This window comes from Neolamprologus multifasciatus, chromosome 13 (genome assembly GCF_963576455.1).
Source record: "Neolamprologus multifasciatus chromosome 13, fNeoMul1.2, whole genome shotgun sequence".
Classification (NCBI taxonomy): Eukaryota; Metazoa; Chordata; class Actinopteri; order Cichliformes; family Cichlidae; genus Neolamprologus; species Neolamprologus multifasciatus.
In genome coordinates, this window is record NC_140451.1 from 24,788,235 (window position 1) to 24,807,535 (window position 19,301).

The 19,301-nt window shown below is 38.9% G+C and overlaps 4 protein-coding genes across 5 annotated transcripts in view; 3 read left to right on the plus strand and 1 right to left on the minus strand.

Moving 5' to 3' along the window:
- cep170aa (centrosomal protein 170Aa) overlaps positions 1-2,675 on the plus strand; it is a 42,307-nt gene extending 39,632 nt beyond the window's left edge. The window contains 2 exon segments of the mRNA XM_085183577.1: positions 29-150; positions 152-2,675. Coding sequence (XP_085039703.1) covers positions 29-150; positions 152-364 — 335 coding nt within the window. The 3' untranslated portion in view covers positions 365-2,675.
- A 3,101-nt stretch (positions 2,676-5,776) lies between these two features.
- On the minus strand, positions 5,777-8,971 carry hint1 (histidine triad nucleotide binding protein 1). The gene is made up of 3 exons (XM_085183599.1): positions 8,812-8,971; positions 6,233-6,337; positions 5,777-6,065 (listed from the first exon to the last, which is right to left on the minus strand). The coding sequence occupies exons 1-3, from the start codon at positions 8,920-8,922 to the stop codon at positions 5,901-5,903; spliced, it is 381 nt and encodes a 126-aa protein (XP_085039725.1). The 5' UTR covers positions 8,923-8,971; the 3' UTR covers positions 5,777-5,900.
- A 697-nt stretch (positions 8,972-9,668) lies between these two features.
- lyrm7 (LYR motif containing 7) lies at positions 9,669-12,774 on the plus strand. The gene is made up of 5 exons (XM_085183600.1): positions 9,669-9,793; positions 9,922-9,994; positions 11,468-11,538; positions 11,973-12,054; positions 12,228-12,774. Exons 1-5 carry the CDS (start codon positions 9,776-9,778, stop codon positions 12,296-12,298), a joined length of 315 nt encoding a protein of 104 aa, XP_085039726.1. The 5' UTR covers positions 9,669-9,775; the 3' UTR covers positions 12,299-12,774.
- Positions 12,775-12,856: 82 nt separating this feature from the next.
- On the plus strand, positions 12,857-18,916 carry dync2li1 (dynein, cytoplasmic 2, light intermediate chain 1). 2 transcript variants are annotated; one of them, XM_085183596.1, is made up of 13 exons: positions 12,857-12,995; positions 13,095-13,221; positions 13,319-13,353; positions 14,262-14,331; positions 14,647-14,735; positions 14,951-15,140; positions 15,709-15,777; positions 15,908-15,985; positions 16,123-16,202; positions 16,697-16,767; positions 16,922-17,019; positions 17,139-17,231; positions 18,711-18,916. In XM_085183596.1, exons 1-13 carry the CDS (start codon positions 12,982-12,984, stop codon positions 18,771-18,773), a joined length of 1,077 nt encoding a protein of 358 aa, XP_085039722.1. In that variant the 5' UTR covers positions 12,857-12,981; the 3' UTR covers positions 18,774-18,916. The 2 variants fall into 2 exon arrangements, with proteins under 2 accessions (XP_085039722.1, XP_085039723.1); XM_085183597.1 differs by lacking the exon at positions 12,857-12,995 and having other exon boundaries at positions 13,107-13,221; positions 13,319-14,178.
- Positions 18,917-19,301: the final 385 nt, after the last annotated feature.

Consider the following 19,301-nt stretch of genomic DNA (forward strand, 5'->3'; position numbering starts at 1 on the left):
ACTGACCCTCTTTCTATTTCTGTGATAGTGATTAATGTGATGGTAGACCCAGATGGGACTCTGGATGCCTTGGCCAGCCTCAGCCTGACCAGCCCCACAACCCCTACAAAGCCCCAAGCCGCCAAAACAACTCCCTCCTCTGCTACCAGCCCTGGGTCGGCACCCCCCAGCCAAAGAATCACTGCCGGAGATACTTCCAGGGTCTGGAGGTTCAGCAGCAGCCTCCGCCAGGGTTCAGACTTCTTCTGCCAGCACGGAGGAGAAAGCACGCGACACCAGCATGGGTTTGGGTAAATCGGCAGTCGGAGGTCTTAGCTTCAGCCGGATCCGGCCGAGCGGAGAGGAGGCCATCGCCCAGAAGTAAAGTTTGGTTTATGTGAACAACAAATGGATTGGAGTGCCAGCGGCTGGTGATCCATGTAGAAACATTCAAACTGTTTTGTTTGTTTATTTGTTTATGACAGAACAATGGCCATTCTGAGACTATACCAGTCTAGGATTATAGCATAATATAAAAAAAAAAGATCTCCTCACCAATTGAAGTGCTTCATCTGACGTTTAGACTCCCCTCTCTGACCCTCAGCTGATACATCATGAGTTAACCATGAACAGAAATTGACCCATGAATGAAAGACTGACATTTCAACTTTGACCTGTTCAAGCTGGCCGGCTGACATGACGGTCCTGGTCGGGTGCTCTCTCAGTGGACAGATTTCTGTGGGCGTACAGTCTCCTCCAGTCCTCTTGCCTTCTCCGTGTGTCTGGACCCCTTCTACACTAAGGACATGCCTTAAAACATAACCTCCATAGTAGCAGCATGACCCCGTATCCCTTCTACTTCAAAGACTTTTAACATTTTCATGACAGACTGCATTGTAACATAACACTTGCAAAACATGTTCTATTTACACTAGAACAAAATACAACACACTGCAATAATTTATTAGCTCCACACCAGTGCAAAGAATATTTCAGCAGCCTTAAATAACCACCCCGACAAACCACAGTCATAAATAGACATGCTTTATGCCAGGAACTGCCAAATTGCAGATGTTTTATATATTTCCGAATTGTAACCGTCCATGGAGCCGTCTCTCAAACTGATTTGCAGTGCCTCCCCATCTGTCGGTTCGCCTATTTCTTGTTCGCCTGTTATGTTCCCCTCTGTCCTCCCCATTTTTTCCTCCTTGTAGCTGGAAACATGTTTGTCAGAGCAGTAGCACATGCATGAGAGAGCCGAGTGTTTTCTCCCTGCAAGCTAGCGCCTGGGTTGCTCTCAACAATACTGAATAGTGGTTTTACTCAGTAGTAACAGCCTAAGGGAAACCAATGATAATCACTTACCAAAGCGAGTATGTTTTCAAACGGTAAAAAGTCACCAACAGATATTGCAGTTCATCTTAACGTGATCTGGTCTGCAGTTCACCCACCTCTCTGAATGTCAAAACCCAGTCTCTGTTAGCAAATCAAGGATTCAAGAAGATTATTTATTATAACGAATCATTATTTTAATAATTGCAAACAGATATTTCCGGCCCCTGTGAGAATCTATGTCTAAGTGTCTTTATGATTTCCAATTGGCTTTTTCTCTGCTTTGTTTTTTCAAGTCACAGATTGACTTCTGTTTCAAGTAGCAACAAAGAAGGTCACTGTTTAAACCACTGTTTTATATTTAGACGCTTTTTTTTTTGTGATTTGACTTGTTCGTTTTCTTTGTGCATACAAAAATCTGAACTTGAAAAAAGCTGCTGGGTTAGTTTCAATTAATGTGCTGTCAAAAGAATATGGGCACCCACAGAAGCCTTTTTTATGGTTTAAAATATCGAGTCGTTGAATTGATTAGATAATTACAAATAAGCTCCCGTCTGTGAAGATTTAATGAATTTTGCTTGTGTATATACAGAAGGTGCATTGTTATCTTACTGATACTGTGGGAATTTCAGTATAATTAACCTCTTAACTCATTGACTTTGCTGCTTTTGTAGTTACTTTATGGGGACTAACCATTTTCTGAATCTCTCTCCAGCTTATAGTCTGTGTACTAGAGTAAGACAACTTAAAGGCAAGTGTATTAGTAGATGCTCATGGAATAGTGAATTAGGTACCACAATACATGTTCATTTCCTTCTCTATACCGTACTGTACAATGTTTTTCAATGCCTCAAAGTGCCCGTTTTGAAGCTGGGGGGGGGGCATTGATTACAAGAAGAAAAAAAGACTAGTAGTTCTAAGAAGATTATCTGGTTTTGCACATCAGATTGTGGTGTTTTTTCATGCAGAAGTAGTCAAAGGCTGCATCAGATGAGCGATGTCACTTAGCCTGATATCAGACGTGACTGCCTTGCCTCTCTGGAACTATTCTGCCTGTACAAAAAAATGAAGAAGAAGAAGCCTCTAATTGTGTTTTTATTTTTTATTTTCTCCCATTTTATCAGAAAAAATAGAAATTGGGGGACTGTGAATGCTAGGTACAGGCTTATTTTTTAAAACTCTACATGTGTCATCTGCTCAGTGTTCTTTGTATTTTTTTTTCTTGTTATTTTTGTAAAGAAAAAAAACATTTTATTTATTTTAATTTTTTTTGTTTTAATATGTTGTGGATGTTTCATGCATTTTATATTTGTTCAGTTATCTGCATTGGTTCTTACTGTTAATAAAAAAAGAGCCATACACTTGTCTGTCCAATTTCATTTGACTAGGCAGTGAAAAAAAAACCACTCACCAGTCACTACATTAGGTACACCTTGCTAGTACTGCACTTTTGCCTTCAAAACAAGGTGCTGGAAACAATTCTCAGAGATTTGAACTCATTGTGAACCCATTTTCATGATCAAGAAACTGGTTTGAGTTTTGTGACAGGATGAGTTATCTTACTGGAAGTGGCCATCGGGAGATGGGCACACTGTGGTGACACAGGGATAGATGCAGTCATCAACAATGTTCAGGCAGGCTGTGATGTCAAGAAAATATCCCCCACACATTACACCAACACAAGGCACATTCTTATGTTTAGTCCAAATTCTGATCCTACCATCCCGATGTCTCACACTAAATTGAGATTCATCCGACCAGGCCACATTTTTCCAGTCTTTTGTTGAGCCCGTGAGAACTGTTTTCGTAGTTCCTGTCCTGCACTGACCGCACCTAGTTCAGTCTTTTGCATGTGCATACAGAGATGCTCTTCTCCAAATGCACAACCTTGGTTGTAATGAGAAACTACTTGACTTAATATTGTTTTCCTATCAGCTTGAAGCAATCAGGCATTTCTCCACTGACTTCTGACATAAAAAAAAAAGGGATTTTCACCCAGAAAACTCCCACCGCTGGATATTGTTTTTGGATCATTCTCTGTAAACCTTAGAGATGGTTGTGGTTATGTGGGGAAAATCCCAGTAAATCAGCAGTTTTTTTGAAATACTCAGAAAAGCCCATGTGGCACCAAATGCCATCTTCAAAGTCACTTAAATCACCTTTATTCCCTATTCTGATTCACACCTGGATCGTGTGAGTGTATATAAACAAGTCCCTTTTTAACATAAACCTGGCTTATCCCACACTCTTAACCACAAAGAACAGGAAATGCATCTCCAGTAACAACTGAGAAACATCCCATGACTGTTGGAAGGTGAGCCTAGGAAGCCTGGAACTCAAAAAGTGATGTGACAAAAAGCAGTAAAGAAAAAACAGGTTGTTATTTAAAGGATTAAACTCTAACTTGCTTTTATCCTCACTGTATTTACATTTGGAGCTCATGCTCATGTTTCAGCCGTTTTAGTAACCCGTCTCAAATATCCCACTTTTACTCTTTGGGGTTTAGTTAACCTGCATAACCTGCACAGAAGTAACGTGAGCACTACTGATTAATGAGGAACCTGTTGTTATTCCTCCTTAAAAAGGGAACTCCTTTACAGTCAGTTGAACTATCATTTTTACTGAGTAGAATTGCCATTAATAGTGCGTCAACTGAAAATGCAAATGATACAACTACTCGCTTTGTGATGCCTGAACAGTTAGACATTTGCATGTTCAGCTGTTGTAATCTACAAGAACTATATTCAAACTACAATACATCAGTTTTTTTTTACATGGTACCTGGCATCTAATTCTATTTAATTGATGTGGGAAGTTATACAATTTATCCCACTAATAAATTCAGAATTCTCACATCTCTCCTCAGACTTGTCAGGTTTGTGGCTGAGGTCATTTGGATGGGTACCTCTTATATTTTGGCTAAATGTTGTTCTCTTATTAATGGATTCCAAGCCTCTTACCCCTATTAATCTTACAACCAAGCTCCAAACACTAAACATAACACAAAATTATTTTCTTAACCTTGAAACCAGTCAGGGCACGCTTTATTTTGGCCCAAAGATATAATCACTCTATTGATCTAAAACTCAGACTGGTTCTCATATTTTTATTTTTTCCCTTTGTTTTCTTGTGACAGATGACTTTTACTCATGTGTCTGGGAAAGTGGTTTATAAGAAAGCTGAAACCCCCACTCTAACCGTCCACAGTCCCATTTTGAGCAGGAACGATCCCTCATCCTTTCAGCTGCATCCTTTCAACCACAAGAGCTACAGTTGTGGTCAGGTTTGCATACACTCCCTCATGGGCGTCATCATTTTTAATGATTTCTTTGAATTTGTTTTGTTTTTCCCCAGGGTGGAGCGATTGTACAGCATACATCTTTAATGACTTTAAAGAACAAGAATTGGATGCACGAGTCCACACAGGGTCAAAAGTATACACAGAAGCTCAAATACGCTCCCGCTAATTTGTGGACAAATGTCCCTTAGCAACTTGAACCTTGGCTAGGAGCTTTTGGCAGCCATTAATAAGCTTCTGGCATAATTCCAGCCAGATATTTGACCACTCTTGGGTAAATTTGGTGATTTCCTGACACAGACTGGGCTTATAAGTGTAGACTTCAGAAGGCCATTTCAGAAGTGTAATGTTAGTCCATAAAATCCATTTAAAAAACCAGTTTGGGATCATTCTCCTGTTAGAAAACCTAACTGTGTCCAACCTTCTACCTGTTGATTTAAGGTGAAGAGCTCCAAACCATGATGCTACCACCACCATGCTTGACTGGTACAGTACTCTTAAGTTTAAAAGGCTCACCTTTACTCCTCCAAACACACCTTTTGTCATTGTGGCCACATATCTTAATCTTTGTCTCATCTGACTATAAAACATTTCTCCAGAAGGTATTTGGCTTGTCCATGTGGGCAGCTGCGTATTTCAGTTGAGCTTGAAGGTGTCAATTTTGAGGCAGGGGCTTTTTACTTGATCAGCATCCTCTCAAGACAGTAATACTGGTGTTCCAGTAATTTCCAGTTTATGGAAGACCTGGGTCCAATCTAATGAGTGCTGTAAAACAATTCCTTTAATGCTCGCAAAGACAAACTACTATTTGTAATCAGTCATGATCACTTTGGAATCTTAGCATTAACAAGTTAAAGGACAGTGCAGAACCTTCAGCACCACTTTAGGATTGTGTATGTATCTATTTGAGCCTGTCAGTGCAGTTTTGACTTTGTGTAGATTAGAGAAAATCCAGTATGCTGTACAATCATTCAATCCCTGGAAAAAGAACAATACAAAGGAATCATTAAGTTACCATCATGACTATATGCAGACTTCTGACCGCAACTGCTCGTCTTTCAGTTAAAGGCTTGTAAATGACATTACTGCTAACCCCACTGAAGAACACGATCAAGCTTTCTATTAAAAAAAATGTCCGGTTTAAGAATAAAGACAAGAGAGCACGAGTGGTGTTGTGATGTGCCTTTTATTTCCACAGATATATTTTGGCTCGATCAGATTTAACAGCACTGGTAATCAGACAACAGATGTGAACATGCATGGCTGGATGGTGGGTGCTGGAAGCTGAGCGTTAGCCAGGGGGCCACCCCATGCTGCGCCCACCGAGAACGTGGATGTGGATGTGGTACACCGACTGGCCTCCGTCCGGCCCATCATTGATGATAATCCTGTAGCCTTTGGACAGGCCGGCATCTTGAGCACACTTCTTTGCAACAATCAGCATGTGGCCCAACAACTAAGAGACACACAGCAAGAATGAGTTGAAAATACACCCTGCATTAAAGTATTAAAAAGGCAAATAGTTCCCCCTAGTGGTCACTGATAGAAATATGCCAGGGAAATGATTGTGTGAGATTGTTTATAGTTTATTTCACAAGCAAAAGTCATTACAATGATACTTACCGCAGCATCATCATCCTCGGCTTGAGAGAGCTGAACAATTGGCTTTTTTGGGACGACTAGGATGTGAGTGGGAGCCTGAGGTGAGACATCAGGGAAGGCTACACACTGACAGCCAAAGCAAGAAATTAGAAAACAGAATTAGACTGTGCACAATCAAAATTGGAAATAACTGAAAGTTAGCTGAAAACAAAAAATAAAAATATCATTTAAAAAAATGATAATAACTTCAGTCTTAACAGTACTTACATAGTTTTATGTATTTATGCACACCCCAGTATTTGGAGTTAAACACATTAAGGCTCAAAAATCATAGTCATGAATATTTGGTCAATACTGAAAATTTTAAACACACATTTTGGAAAAACAGATTTATTGAACTTAAAAAAAAAACAAAACAGGAATAAAATTGTATTTTTTAGGCTAATTTCCATCAAGTCTAATTGTAATTTCAGCTCTAAATGAGATGATCATGAGTCACTCTCATTTTCTTCACCACAGCAGATAACCTGCCACCACCCTATTCCAAGCATCCTCCTCTGTCACACCAACCCTCTGCATGTTCTTCTTTATTAAATCTCATTTCTGTACCTCCTCATCACTCCCAATGAAAAACCTCATCTGCACCTCTAGCTCTGCTTCCTGCCTTTTTGTCAGTGCCACTGTCTACGAACACTACATCACAGCAGGCCTCACAATCATCTTGTAAACCTTCCCTTTCAATCTTGCTGCTATCTTTCTGTCACAAATATCTGAAACACATCAAAGAAAGCAGAATGGGGCACAACAACAAATGTATGTCGGCTTCGACAAAATTGCAACTAAAATTCAACTAGTGGCACAACCCAAGCCTTAATGTGACACAATGTTTACATGTTTTTGTTGCATTTAAGGCATACAAAAATGTGGAATCTGTAAATATGACAGATATAAATTATCTGTAGTTATCAACTATAGCTCTTTACACTGGGGAATACAAAGCAGTTCCAAAACTTAGAAATAAAAATAAATATTGCTTTTTTTTAACGCTCTGATTCGCCATTTCACTAATGTCTGCTGCAAATCACTTGATGTTGCTTGGTTGCTTTATTGTAGGAACCTCACCTTTTAATTTTCCTTGTCTTGCTCTAGCCCACAGCGGCTACATGTTTGACAAGTCGTCTGTGAAGGTTCTCAGTTTAACAAGTCTGCAAACAGCACTGGAGTGAACTAGGGCTGCCACGATTAGTCGACTAGTCACGTCGACGACTATCAAAATCGTCGATGACTAATTTAATAGTCGACACGTCGTTTGAAGCTTTGTAAGATCCCAAAAGACGCAGGAATAGGTAGTAGGATTTAAGAGTGTAATAACGGACTGAAACAGAAGATGGCAGCACTGCATGTACAAGGATGCCAGCTGCTGTTAAACCCCGACAAAGAAGCTGTGTCCCAGAATTCATAGCGCAGCCCAGCTCAGTTTACAACAATGGCGGCAGCTAGTTAGTTTTAATATTACTCTTATTATTCTTTCTGGGTCACAAAATAAACTTTTAACATATTTTCAGGTAAGAATGTAGCTGTGTAAACCTCAAATATCTGCTCAGTTTATCAAGACACCACATATTTTCAAAAGCGCTCCGACGTTTTCGGAGACGTCTGTTACCCACTAGCTCGTTAGCTAGCCGGGGACAAGGCTCACTAGAGCCCGTGAGAACACCGGACTCCTGGCAAATCGTTTTCAAACCCACCACCGTCTTTCGCTACTCAGGTTAAACATATAAGTCACTTAGATAACTTAAAAAATTATATTGTTTGGCTCTTTTTAGTATTTCATCTGTTCCTGATTAAATCGGTTTGGCTGAGATTAAAGTTATCGTTTTTACACAGTTGAATAAACATCAAGCAGGCAACTGATTATCAGAAGTGTGAGATGCTCGAGAATATACTCCGGTGTCCCGTTATATTTTAGATAGCAAGGAGCAGACGGCTGAGTTTATTAAACTCCACTGAAACATTCTTCACATTTCATTAAAATTTAATAAACTATCATCTTGTCTTTATTTTTAGTTAGCACATACCTTAAACACTTAAAGCTATAAGCTAATGATAGTTATATAAGAGCAGATGCATGCTGGTGCAATAAGCTGTACATTTTACGACTAATGGATGCACGATCTGATTAGTCAACTAATCGCAAAAATAATCGGTGACTAGTCGACTATCAAAATAATTGTTTGTGGCAGCCCTAGAGTGAACCCTGTCACTTCTTGGTGCAAAGCCAACTGTCTGTAACTTCGGACTCTGTGTTGCAGCAAATATGACAAGAGCAACGACACATGATGGCATGCAGAACGAAACCAAAAGCGTGCATAAGAAGCCTGTCGAAATATTTTATAAACTTGCAGATTCTTCTGATGCATTACATGATTTCTGCAAGCTCTGCTGCAGCATTTTTTTTAAAATGCAAGTAGGCACAAAAACAGCGTTTCTGCAACGTTGAGTTAGCATTAGCTGAACGCCTCCTGCAGGCAGTTGCGGAGCCACGATGAGAAACATTCAGACTTTAAACGCCCTCGTGAATCAAAGTGATGAACGCATACCTGATCGTCTTCATAGATTAGTTTGGCAGGAATCTCTTTGCGTACAATTTTTCCAAATATAGTATCTCCGCCTGGCTTGGCGGTCTGCGCTTTCGCTGTTTCATCAGCCATGTTGACGCAGATGAGCCACGGCTCCCCCACGCAGATTCCAGTGTCACTAAAATCAGAGCCGATCTATGATGAGAGCTACTCCAATTCCTGTTAATGCCACTGTACAGAAACCGGCTGCAGTTCAGACAGAGGGGCAGCAGAGGGCGCACGTCCCCCAGTGGATAAGCGTGGACGAAGCTAAATGGTAAAAGTAATTATTTACACCTACTTCCAGATTTAAAAACTTACTACGTTATTTATTTTTCGCAAACACGGTTTCGATAATACACCCGACTTAAAATAAAAACGAGATTCGTGTCCTTTATTCTTTAGTACAATGAAAAACATCGTTGTGCTAGTGAAACGTTAATAAATGCTAGCTTTTACGAGTGCACAAATCCATAGACGTTAGAGGAGCAGTTACACCACACCAAAAAACAATACAAAACGTGTGTATAATAAGAAACAGCTGCGACTGCTATCAGGCCGCCGCTGTTAGAAGTTTTCTCTAGCTGCTAGCTTCACTCCCCTATTCAAGACGGCAGTAGCCATAAAAGTGACTCATGGTGCCGTCAATACTTCCAGAAAGTTTTTTTTACTCCAACAGAAACCTGTAAAATAGATGGATTATATACACCACAACATTTGCACTTTTGTGTCCGAAGGGAGCTCTCAGCACAAAACACAGCTCACTAGTGCCCCCCATAAAATGGGAAATCTAGAGAGAGGGCGTTCTCAATTGAATTAGTAGCTCAGTGAAACTACTCTGAGCCCTCATTGGCTACAATCACAGCTTCATTTCCAGCGTCGGCTCTGATTGGGCTCTGACATATGTGACGTCTCCCTACATCGGAAGTGAACACAAGAAGGCAACATGGGCACTCGTTTGAAGGTTAGTATGGGATATTATCGTCTTTTTAAATAGCTTTATTGCAACATTGCTTGCATGTTACTTGAAATTGCAGGTGACTGGTAGCATCATTCACAGCTGTTATAAAAGCTGCCTGTTTGTGAATACAGGTTCTGGGCGTTTTTAAAACGCTACACAGGACCAGGATGGCTGTGTTCAAAGATGATGACCGAGCACTGACAGGTGAGTCTGTGAGCAGTATCTTGGACTGATAATTGATGCTTATCAAACAGGAGATGAGTGAACACATGCTCAGCATTCATCAAATGGGTCATTCCTAATGTTCGGTGTCATATGAGCCCCATGAGCGTGTCTTATATCATTAACCCCTCTCTACCATAAATTTATATATATATATATATATATATATATATATATATACCTAAAATTATTTATTTTTTCAGCTGGACAAACAGCCTAAAATGCCATGTCCCCAGACGTCTTTGTTCAAGTTCAATTACCAGTTTAAGTTATAAAAGTCAAAATAATTTGAGTGTGTTCATATCAGATGCACAGCATTTTAATATTCTCCACCAAATTCTATTTTTGTTATTAATATTTTTTTAAATACTTAAAGATTTTTTTTTTTTTTACAAATAAATTGTGCTCCTGAATGGCCTTCCTCTTTTGAAGATCCTTCTGAATAGGTTTCCCTCACTGTTCCTCTGGCTTCATGACTTACACCAACGAGATATATATATATATATATATATATATATATATATATATATATATATATATATATATATATATATATATATTTGGAGGGAAATCATGTAAACGAACCTCTTTCATCAACTCCAAAAAGTTGATTCTTTTCAGCTGGATGTAGCATTTTCATTGTTAGAAACGTTTCATCACTCAATGATGAATGTACTCTCACCCATGAGTACAATTTGCAGAGTGGCTGCAATCACAGCAAAGAAAGATGTCGCCATAGGGCTTCTCACATAAATCCATGACTTTCCATTAAAACCAGCGTTCCACTCTGTCCAGATTGTATACATCCTCATCATTGAAAGAGTGTCCAATGGCCTATAGGTGTAAATAGACCTCATAGTTTGTTTCGATACTCATGACACATAAGAGAAAACCCTTAGTGATCCCTTAGGCAGCATTTGTCCTTCTTCCCTCCTGGATAGCCTGGAGCTTTCTTTAGGTGCTTTCCCAACTTTGACATATGTCCAGCTGGGATAACCACATTTACAGGGCTTTTTTAAATGTGATGTTCTTCTGTTTGTGTGGCCGCTATGTCTGAGGGAATGAGTGACAAAACAATTCTCCTACTGAAGACGTTATGTCCAGATCAACTTTTTGGCATTTCCTTACCTGAATGATTGAGGATGAATCAAGACTTTTTTTAAAGCATAAAACGTCCACCCTCTTGTTCTTATTTACAGTGTAAACTGATATTTGATGTAATTTTGCATTGTATGGTTGATAAACATGTGAAAATCATCTGGATTACATCAGTAATGAGGGCCGTGTGTAATAGCAGCATGTACACAGAGTAATAGAAAGGCTGCATTGGAGAGATTTATTTTCATCTAATGAGTGTAAATGAAACCTTTTTTCTGAGCCTTTTGCTGTGAAGTCAAATTAGAATTGCAGAATTGCTCAGGTGACTCAAAATATGTTTGTTTTTCTTCTACAAAGCTGCACGATTAAAGATCAATGAGGAGTTTCGGAAAAACAAAACTGAAACGTCAGAAGAAAACATCCAGAAGGTACAGTGTCTGTTATTATTGATGTGAGTTTCACAGTCTTTTAACGCCTCTTTTCTCATCTCGGGGTTGCAGGTATTCAGAAACATTATCTGAATTTAATTTAATTGCGTTCATCATAAGAGCATAAAACTTCATGTCAGTCAGAGCTGATCCAAAACGGTTTCATACTTTCCGAGTCCGACTCTTTGCATCTTCTTGTTTCCCACTGGGATGAATAACCGTGAAAAGGGGGGGGGGGGGGGGTGTAAGACTTGGGCTGCTACTTCTGCATTTAAAGGAAATGTTTTAGATTGAGATCTGTGGATTCTTTTAAAAAGCATCTAAAGGCTCTTTAAACTTGTTTTGATTTTCTAGCATTTTTACTGTGAAGCATTTTGATATTTGAAAATAAAATTTACTTTATTTCCCTTCTACTTCTTTTACCTTTTTTATAGCTGATTAAAATGGGCTCAGACGTGGACATCGTCCTTCGACAGGGTGTGGTGCAAATGGAACACGTAGAAGAAAATAAGCTGTGTATGACATGATTTGTCTTTTTTTTTAAATTTTTTTTTTTTATATTAAGGAAGTGGAATGTGCATGCAAAGATTACTCATACATCAGGGATCATAATGTATATACTTGCTAATGATTTTTTTTCCTCTAATGATACAATTGTGTTTTTGGTTTTTTTTTCTCCTCACTCTCAGTGCTTCGGCCCAGAAATGACCTTCTGCTAGAAAACATCCCCTATTGTGACAAACCAAGGGAAAAGTCGTGACAAACCATTTGATAACTTCACGATCACCAGGAAAGAGACTATATATCATTTGTTGCCTTTTCATCTTCAGTTTGACTTTATAGAAGGAGCATTAAAAAATAATAAAATATAAGATCATCTCCGCACTTTTGATTCAGCAAGGATCTACTTCGTTCTGTTTCGAGGAATCTGTGCTGGGAAAACTGGATCGTGTCATTTTGTGTACAGCATGTTATCAAATGGAATTGAAACATTATCTGCTGGCTTCTTCATATGATTGAATCAAACAAGGGGAAAATATTAATTTGCTGGTACTGTAAAAAAAATGTTAACTGTTATCTGATTAACTACAAGTATTTCCAGACTTAATTTGCTGTTACAACCACAGACAACAAGAATCAGCTCTGCTTTAAAGCCACAAAAGAATTATCTTTGAAAACCTTTGTAAAAACCTCTGTGTGAAATATATCTGTAATAAAGGGTACCTTAATTTAAAACATTGTTGGCATATAGCAGATTGTAGATATGAAAATATGGAAATGTATTTTACAAGCTTATAGTCTGTCTGCGTAAAACTACATATCCCAGAATGCCCATTACAAACATAAGATGGTTACGTCAACAAAACGCGCTGTTGCTTTGGCAACGTTTATAACGGTTAGCCTTCCTATTAGCTGTGTAACCTTCGCTAACCATCGATCTCGATGCCAAAAATAAGGTGAGAATTACTTTATTTTGTCATTATAACTGTTTACTGTGATAACAGTAATAATAATATCTGTCGACCGACTCGTCCCGTTCGTCTCGTATGGGTCAGCTCGGACACATTATGGGAGCTGGCTGCGGCGGAGGTCCACAGCCGGGAGAGCGGAGGTGCAGAGGACAGAGACGGTGGAGAAGCTGTGAACGAGCGGACGGTGCTTCTGATGGGGAGCAAAGCTGGGGTGTGTGTGTGTGTGTGTGTGTGTCACTGATTTCACACGGAAGCGCTTGTATCTTGTTACTGTACTGAGTAAACTCACATCCGTTTATTTTTTTTAGGGCAAAACGTCCATTCTCCTCAGGTGCTTGGACAGGTTGGTATGATGATGCCCGGCCAGACTAGAGTGCTCTAAACCCCTCTTCATATTTACTATTCAGACCCATTGCAGGGGCAGTTTACACCATGCAAAGTGAAACAGGCCTGGATCACGAAAGCTAAAGCTGATCTTTTTACAGTCAATATTTGGCAAAGCTTTTATATGGCTGAAGTGTTTAGGGAGATTGCCAAGAAAGTATTTGGTGTATCCTATTGACATAAGAAATGGGATGATGGGAGTGCTGGCAATTATTCAAAGGGAGGGGTTAACAAATAAAAATTTGGGAAAGCATGTAGATCTGCCTCACATAAGGAAAGGCTTATGTGAGGCTCAGCACTAAGGAAAGAAAATTAGCTTGGCTGCAAGATTGAGCTGGAAGGAAGTGTACTAATGAATGATGAGAGGCTGTTGAGAAGATGAAGTAGTTTGAAGAGCTAATGAATGAAGAAAATGAGAGAGAGGAGGACAGTTTAGTAAGCAGGAAGTGATGGCAGCTGTGAGCTAAGAGTGGGCTCTTGGAGAGTGAGAGGATGCCAGAGGAATGGAAAAGAAGTGTAGTGATTTTCAAGAACAAGCGTGATGTGCAGAGCTGTAGTGACAACAGAGGGATAGAGTTGTTAAGACATACCATGAAGATATGGGAAATAGTTTAAGCTTTATTTGGGAAACGGGGTGATGATTGGTGAGCAGCAGTGTGGCTCATGTCTAGAACGTCCTCTACAGATGTACTGTTTGCTTTGAGAGTGTTAATGGAGAAATATAGAGAAGGCCAGAAGGAAGTGTAGTGTGTCTCTGCTGATCTAGAGAAAACGCACGAATGAGGTACTGTAAAATATTTAACCAAAAGCACAAGTTAGTTTCATGACATCATACTTTGTATAAACACACTTTTTTTTCTCTACTAGAGATGAACTATCCAAACCAACTCTGGCCTTGGAGTACACTTTTGGCAGACGAGCACGAGGACACAACACGGTAAGTAAATCCTTTAGTCTTGGAAACTTTGCTTTAGTCTCTTAAAAATGAGAAGACAAATGTGGTTATACACCTTATGCTGTATATGTTTTATTTGCGTTAGTAGGAAGGAACTTCCTTCCAGTATTTCAGCACACTGACCACATTAGAGAGTACGTTTAGTGTACTTATGTGGCAGGATGTGCTCATTATGCAAGTAAATATTTTAGTTCTTGGTATTAAATGCTGCTGAAATGTGGAACAAGCCATAGAGGGTTAGGGTTGCACTAGATGTTTATGTAACTTCAAGATAAAACTGTTGTATACTTCTTTCAGCCTAAAGACATAGCCCATCTATGGGAGCTGGGAGGAGGGACCTCTTTGTCAGACCTCGTCCAGATCCCCATCACTCCTGTCACCATCAGGTAGGTCTCTTACAAACATCCTGCTTTTGAATAGGGGTCAGTATTTGACACATTCACAGTGTGAATTATGTTATTTATCTTTTCTGTTCAGATTATTATTTGTATCTTTAAAATCTGAATCTCCTGAACAGCAATGTCATGCCAGTAGAGAAGAAGAATGTTTTCTTGGTCTGAACCTCAGAGGAAAACCATCTTTCCTTTCCTGTCTTGTTCAGCTCTCTCTCAGTCATCCTCGTCCTGGACCTGTCTAAACCCAACGCTCTGTGGGGAACAATGGAGAAGCTACTGCAGGCTGCACAGGCTCACCTAGAGAGAACCTCCTCCCAAGTACAGAAATCCAAACCCGGAGTCAAACACCAGACTCCCAGCCACTCAGCAGCACGTGTCTTACCTAAAGACTATCCTGTAAGACCTTGTCTCATTACACACACAATTTTATTACAGCAATTTTATAGCTGTGTTACAATTTCTAAATCCACGACTCAAAGGAACTCAACATGTGAGATGAAGCAAATTTCTTTAACCATTTATTATCTAATAATTCTAATATCGTTAGACTAAATTAATGTAACCAAGAACAGGATCACAAGTAACTTCCATCTCAGCTAATAATAGATAACATAATAGACTGTAAAAAGCACTGAGGGAAAAGGCAGCTCTGCCTCCTCAGGGTTTATGTTGATACAGGTGAGCCTCTACAGTCGATCAGCACAAGGGATGCAGCACAAAGAGAATGCAGATTAACAAGGATGATAAAAAAACAGTTATCAATGGGTAAATGTGATGGTGCACTGAGGCATCCGTAACAAGTTGCATATTTAAAGTGTTTACATGAACTACTCATGCCTCTGGCTTTTTAAACACTCAAATGTCACAAAGTAAAATGGGCATCGACCTGACAAATGCAACCAAGATGTGTAAAAGTGTGTAAGGCTGGTGCTGTTTCCAGAGTTAACTGTGATTCTGTCAGCAGGACAGAGAGTTAATCAGTCCCTTTCCTGTTCCTCTGCTCATCATCGGCAGCAAGTATGACATCTTCCAGGTAAAACACACTATTTGTACTCTTTTTAAACGATTTATTAAAAAAAGACACGTACACAGAATTATTATTAGATCATAAATTTCAGTAATATTTGTATATAAGATTTCCAGTTTTCCCATCTGCTTTTCAGGAATTTGACTCTGACAAGAAGAAAGTTGTCAGTAAAACACTGCGTTTTATTGCTCATTACTACGCGGCCTCTCTCGTTGTAAGAATGTTTTTAATGCTCCTGCAGCACATTTGTATTTAACAAATAATTTTGCACTTTTTCATATATTTCTTATAGTTTGTTGTCTCTAACCACCGCTTTGTATTTGTGTTTGTGTCTCCTAATGCTTTGATTAGTTCACTAGCATCAAATCAGAGAGCCTTATATCAAAAACCAAGAGCTTCTTCTTGCACCTGGCTTTCGGTTTGGAGAGAGGGTGAGGAGGATAAAGCAACATTGAACACAAAGCAGTAATGGGCATGGGCTTTCATTTTAGATTATAGTTTCAATAGAGTTACTTTAATGTTACCGCTAATGCTTGATAATACTAGATTTCACAGTCTCATTGCAGATTTATTTACATGTTTGTACTGTATAAAAATTGTATGATATAGAACAGGTTTTCATAAACAGTGTGAGCTTAGGATATTCACTTTAGTTATATAATTATGTGATGGGACAGCTCCAGATAGATACACACACTCAGAAGTCTAGAATCTTTACCTTTGTTTAAGATGGAGCTATTAGATATTGCATTTAAAGGAGCATGGCTGCTACTTACAAACAACTGTCATTGTTTCTTGAAGGGAAAATGTGTGTTGCTCTCATTGAGAATTTAAAAAAAAAAGTAAAATGCTGTCTATGTTAGGGGTCTGTTGGTTAATGTTTTAGCTGTAATACTGTTTTTCTTGTTCTTTTTTCTGTAATCAGGAAAACTGTTTCCTCTGACCCCCTCAAGCCGCTCATCATTCCGGCAGGCTCTGATTCCTTCGGTCAAATAGGTGAGCACAGCGCCCCCCAGTAGCCAAAAGTAGAAATGTCTTCAAGTTTTGAATAAACTACAAAACTCTGTGATGAAACAAAGCATCTCCTTTAAATCCACCCTCCTTTATTTAACATTTGGTGTGATATTTTATTTAAAATCTGTTAATATAGGTTCCCCACCTACTGTCGATGTGGATATAACGTCTCTCCATGCTAAAAATCCAAAAGACCTCTGGAAGAAAGTGTATGAGCGTGTCTTCCCCCCAGAGGTAGTTAAGCTTCTGGCAACATGTTTGTCTTCTGCAAAATCCAACTTATGTAGACAAACTACTTTTTCTTTTGCATGATTTAAAAGCATCTGTTCGTCTAACCAACTTTGTCATTGCAGAGTACAAATGAGCAGAGAGAGCTAAAGGATCCAGCCAAAGATCCCCAGTACAGTGAGCCTCAGATTGATGCCATGAGAGCCCAGAAAGACCAGGTAATACATTATATACGTGTTTGCATTGCATTTATTTTGACAGACCTACTGCAGTCAAGTCTCTTGACTCATGAGTTGGCAGTACGGTGGTTAATCAGTGGTAATCAGAATTCCCATTCACTTATCTCAGATTCGTGACCCTGACTTTTGCCCTCCTTTTGAGGGGTAGCAAGTATTTAGGAAGACAATAAATCACTAAAGCATTTAACGCAAAATGAAGAAGATAAGTTTCTGTGACATAGCACAGTTTCATTTGATAAAGAGATTAGACATAATGGCAGCCCAGATAAAAGAGGCTGTTAAGATATGTGTGTTTATAAAATAATAACCCTGCTTAAAATGACAAGCTCGTGGGATACAAAGTTACAAAAGCTAATTAATATATAATATATTAATAGTCAGAATAAAAATATATTGTATATTTCTTTTTTTAAACACTATTAAGGGCAGTCTGAAATTGCAAGGTCGAAATGACAGAAGAACTTCAGTCTCTGGATCCAAAGTAACCCTTTGTCCTTCAGTAGTCTGTTTCTAGTAGTGATTCTGTCTTGAAATGAACAGGCTGTAACTTTATATCCTGTGGTGATAAACTTAGAGATTAGCTGTCTTCATTCCTGCCTGCAATAGTGCCACTCTGGAACTTGAACTGCAATAACCCGATGGAGTCACAAACCCAAATCACCGGCTGTTATCGCTGACTGACTTTCACCTGGCGCTCGTCGTTTCACTCAGCCATTGTGTGGTCTGAGAACTCAATAGAAAAACAGGCTAAAGGTTAATTCCAAATAAGTCTTGAGAAACTCCTTTCTAGACAGCACCCTCTAGTCTGGATTTAAAAAAAGGAATCTCAGCAGATCATGGTAGTCAGAAATGACCTCTTTATTTGAGAGACAACACAATGAATTTAGAGATAGGTTTGCGAAGTAAAAATGTATAAATGCATAGTTCAGTACGAATACAAATAAAGACCAATCTTAAGAGTTTTAAGCTAATTAACTATAGTTCTATTTTCCCCTAGTTAATGTGTATTTGTTGTAGTTTAGTGGCTTCAGTGTCTTGTGGTTATTTACACTGATATAAAAAAAGAAAGTTTCACAGTACTGCTCTGAGGTGTGAGCGCCTCTGTAGACGTAGAGGTTTTGGCATTTTCAAAGTGTGGAGCATTCAGGTGTGTGCCAGTCGTCCCTGGAGTCAAACGAGGTCAGACGTGCAATGTTCAGCTGGGAAAAAACCAGAGGGCTGCATCTCAAACTCGATACGCCAAAGTTGGCATGTTATATGTTAAAATTTATAACAGTAAAATTAGAACAAGATTGAAAACGTTTGCCTTTGGTGGAACCTTCCTTCATCTGCATCATCAGATTTAGTCTCGAGTATTTCTTCACAGTAGCGTGTGTTTTTGCATTTACCTGCACTGTTTTGATTTTCTTGTATTGCCTCAGTAATATGTGAAAAGTGTTACATCTGTCTGTTTTTCAGGAGTTGGAGCAGTATAAAAGGAATGCAGCGAAATCATGGAAAGGTCTAGAGCTGGAGACATGAGATCTTCTACTTTATTACACACATACGACATGTTATAATGTACATAGGGTATATATATTCTATTTGTTTACTTTTGTGTTATATTTTCTGTTGTACTTTTCTATAATTACATAAATAAATGCTGACATTTTAATCAAGAAAAATATAGTTTTAGCTTACCAATAATAATGTTTGTTCTTCCAAACAAAGCAAACAAATTTATGTTTTTTTTTCTTCCCGGCCATCAGTGGTTCTAGGATTAAGGTTACCACAAGAAACTGTACATGCCATAAACATGCTCGTTTTTCAGGTAACATGTTTCGAGTAGCTTACAGAACATCTGCAGTTATTTAAGTGTTTTAATGTGCATGGCTTCATCCCAGTGAACAGAGATAAACCGTGCTGTACTACATTGTGTGCATCAAGTGTAAACATTTAAACTTATTCTAAGGGCTTATACTACCACTTTATTAGGTACACCTGTTAAAGTGCTTTAACACAAATGTTTAATCTGATAATCACGTGGTAACAATGTTAGACATTGAAATT

Coding starts and splice junctions, on each gene's coding strand:
- hint1 (XM_085183599.1), bottom strand. CDS start 8,922: ATGGCTGATGAAACAGCGAAAGCGCAGACCGCCAAGCCAGGCGGAGAT. Junction 6,338..8,811: donor TAATCTATGAAGACGATCAG/GTATGCGTTCAT, acceptor TTTGGCTGTCAG/TGTGTAGCCTTCCCTGATGT. Junction 6,066..6,232: donor CCGAGGATGATGATGCTGCG/GTAAGTATCATT, acceptor TGTGTCTCTTAG/TTGTTGGGCCACATGCTGAT.
- lyrm7 (XM_085183600.1), top strand. Junction 11,539..11,972: donor CAGAAGAAAACATCCAGAAG/GTACAGTGTCTG, acceptor CCTTTTTTATAG/CTGATTAAAATGGGCTCAGA. Junction 12,055..12,227: donor CGTAGAAGAAAATAAGCTGT/GTATGACATGAT, acceptor CCTCACTCTCAG/TGCTTCGGCCCAGAAATGAC.
- dync2li1 (XM_085183596.1), top strand. Junction 14,332..14,646: donor GAGCACGAGGACACAACACG/GTAAGTAAATCC, acceptor TACTTCTTTCAG/CCTAAAGACATAGCCCATCT. Junction 15,141..15,708: donor TCTTACCTAAAGACTATCCT/GTAAGACCTTGT, acceptor TTCTGTCAGCAG/GACAGAGAGTTAATCAGTCC.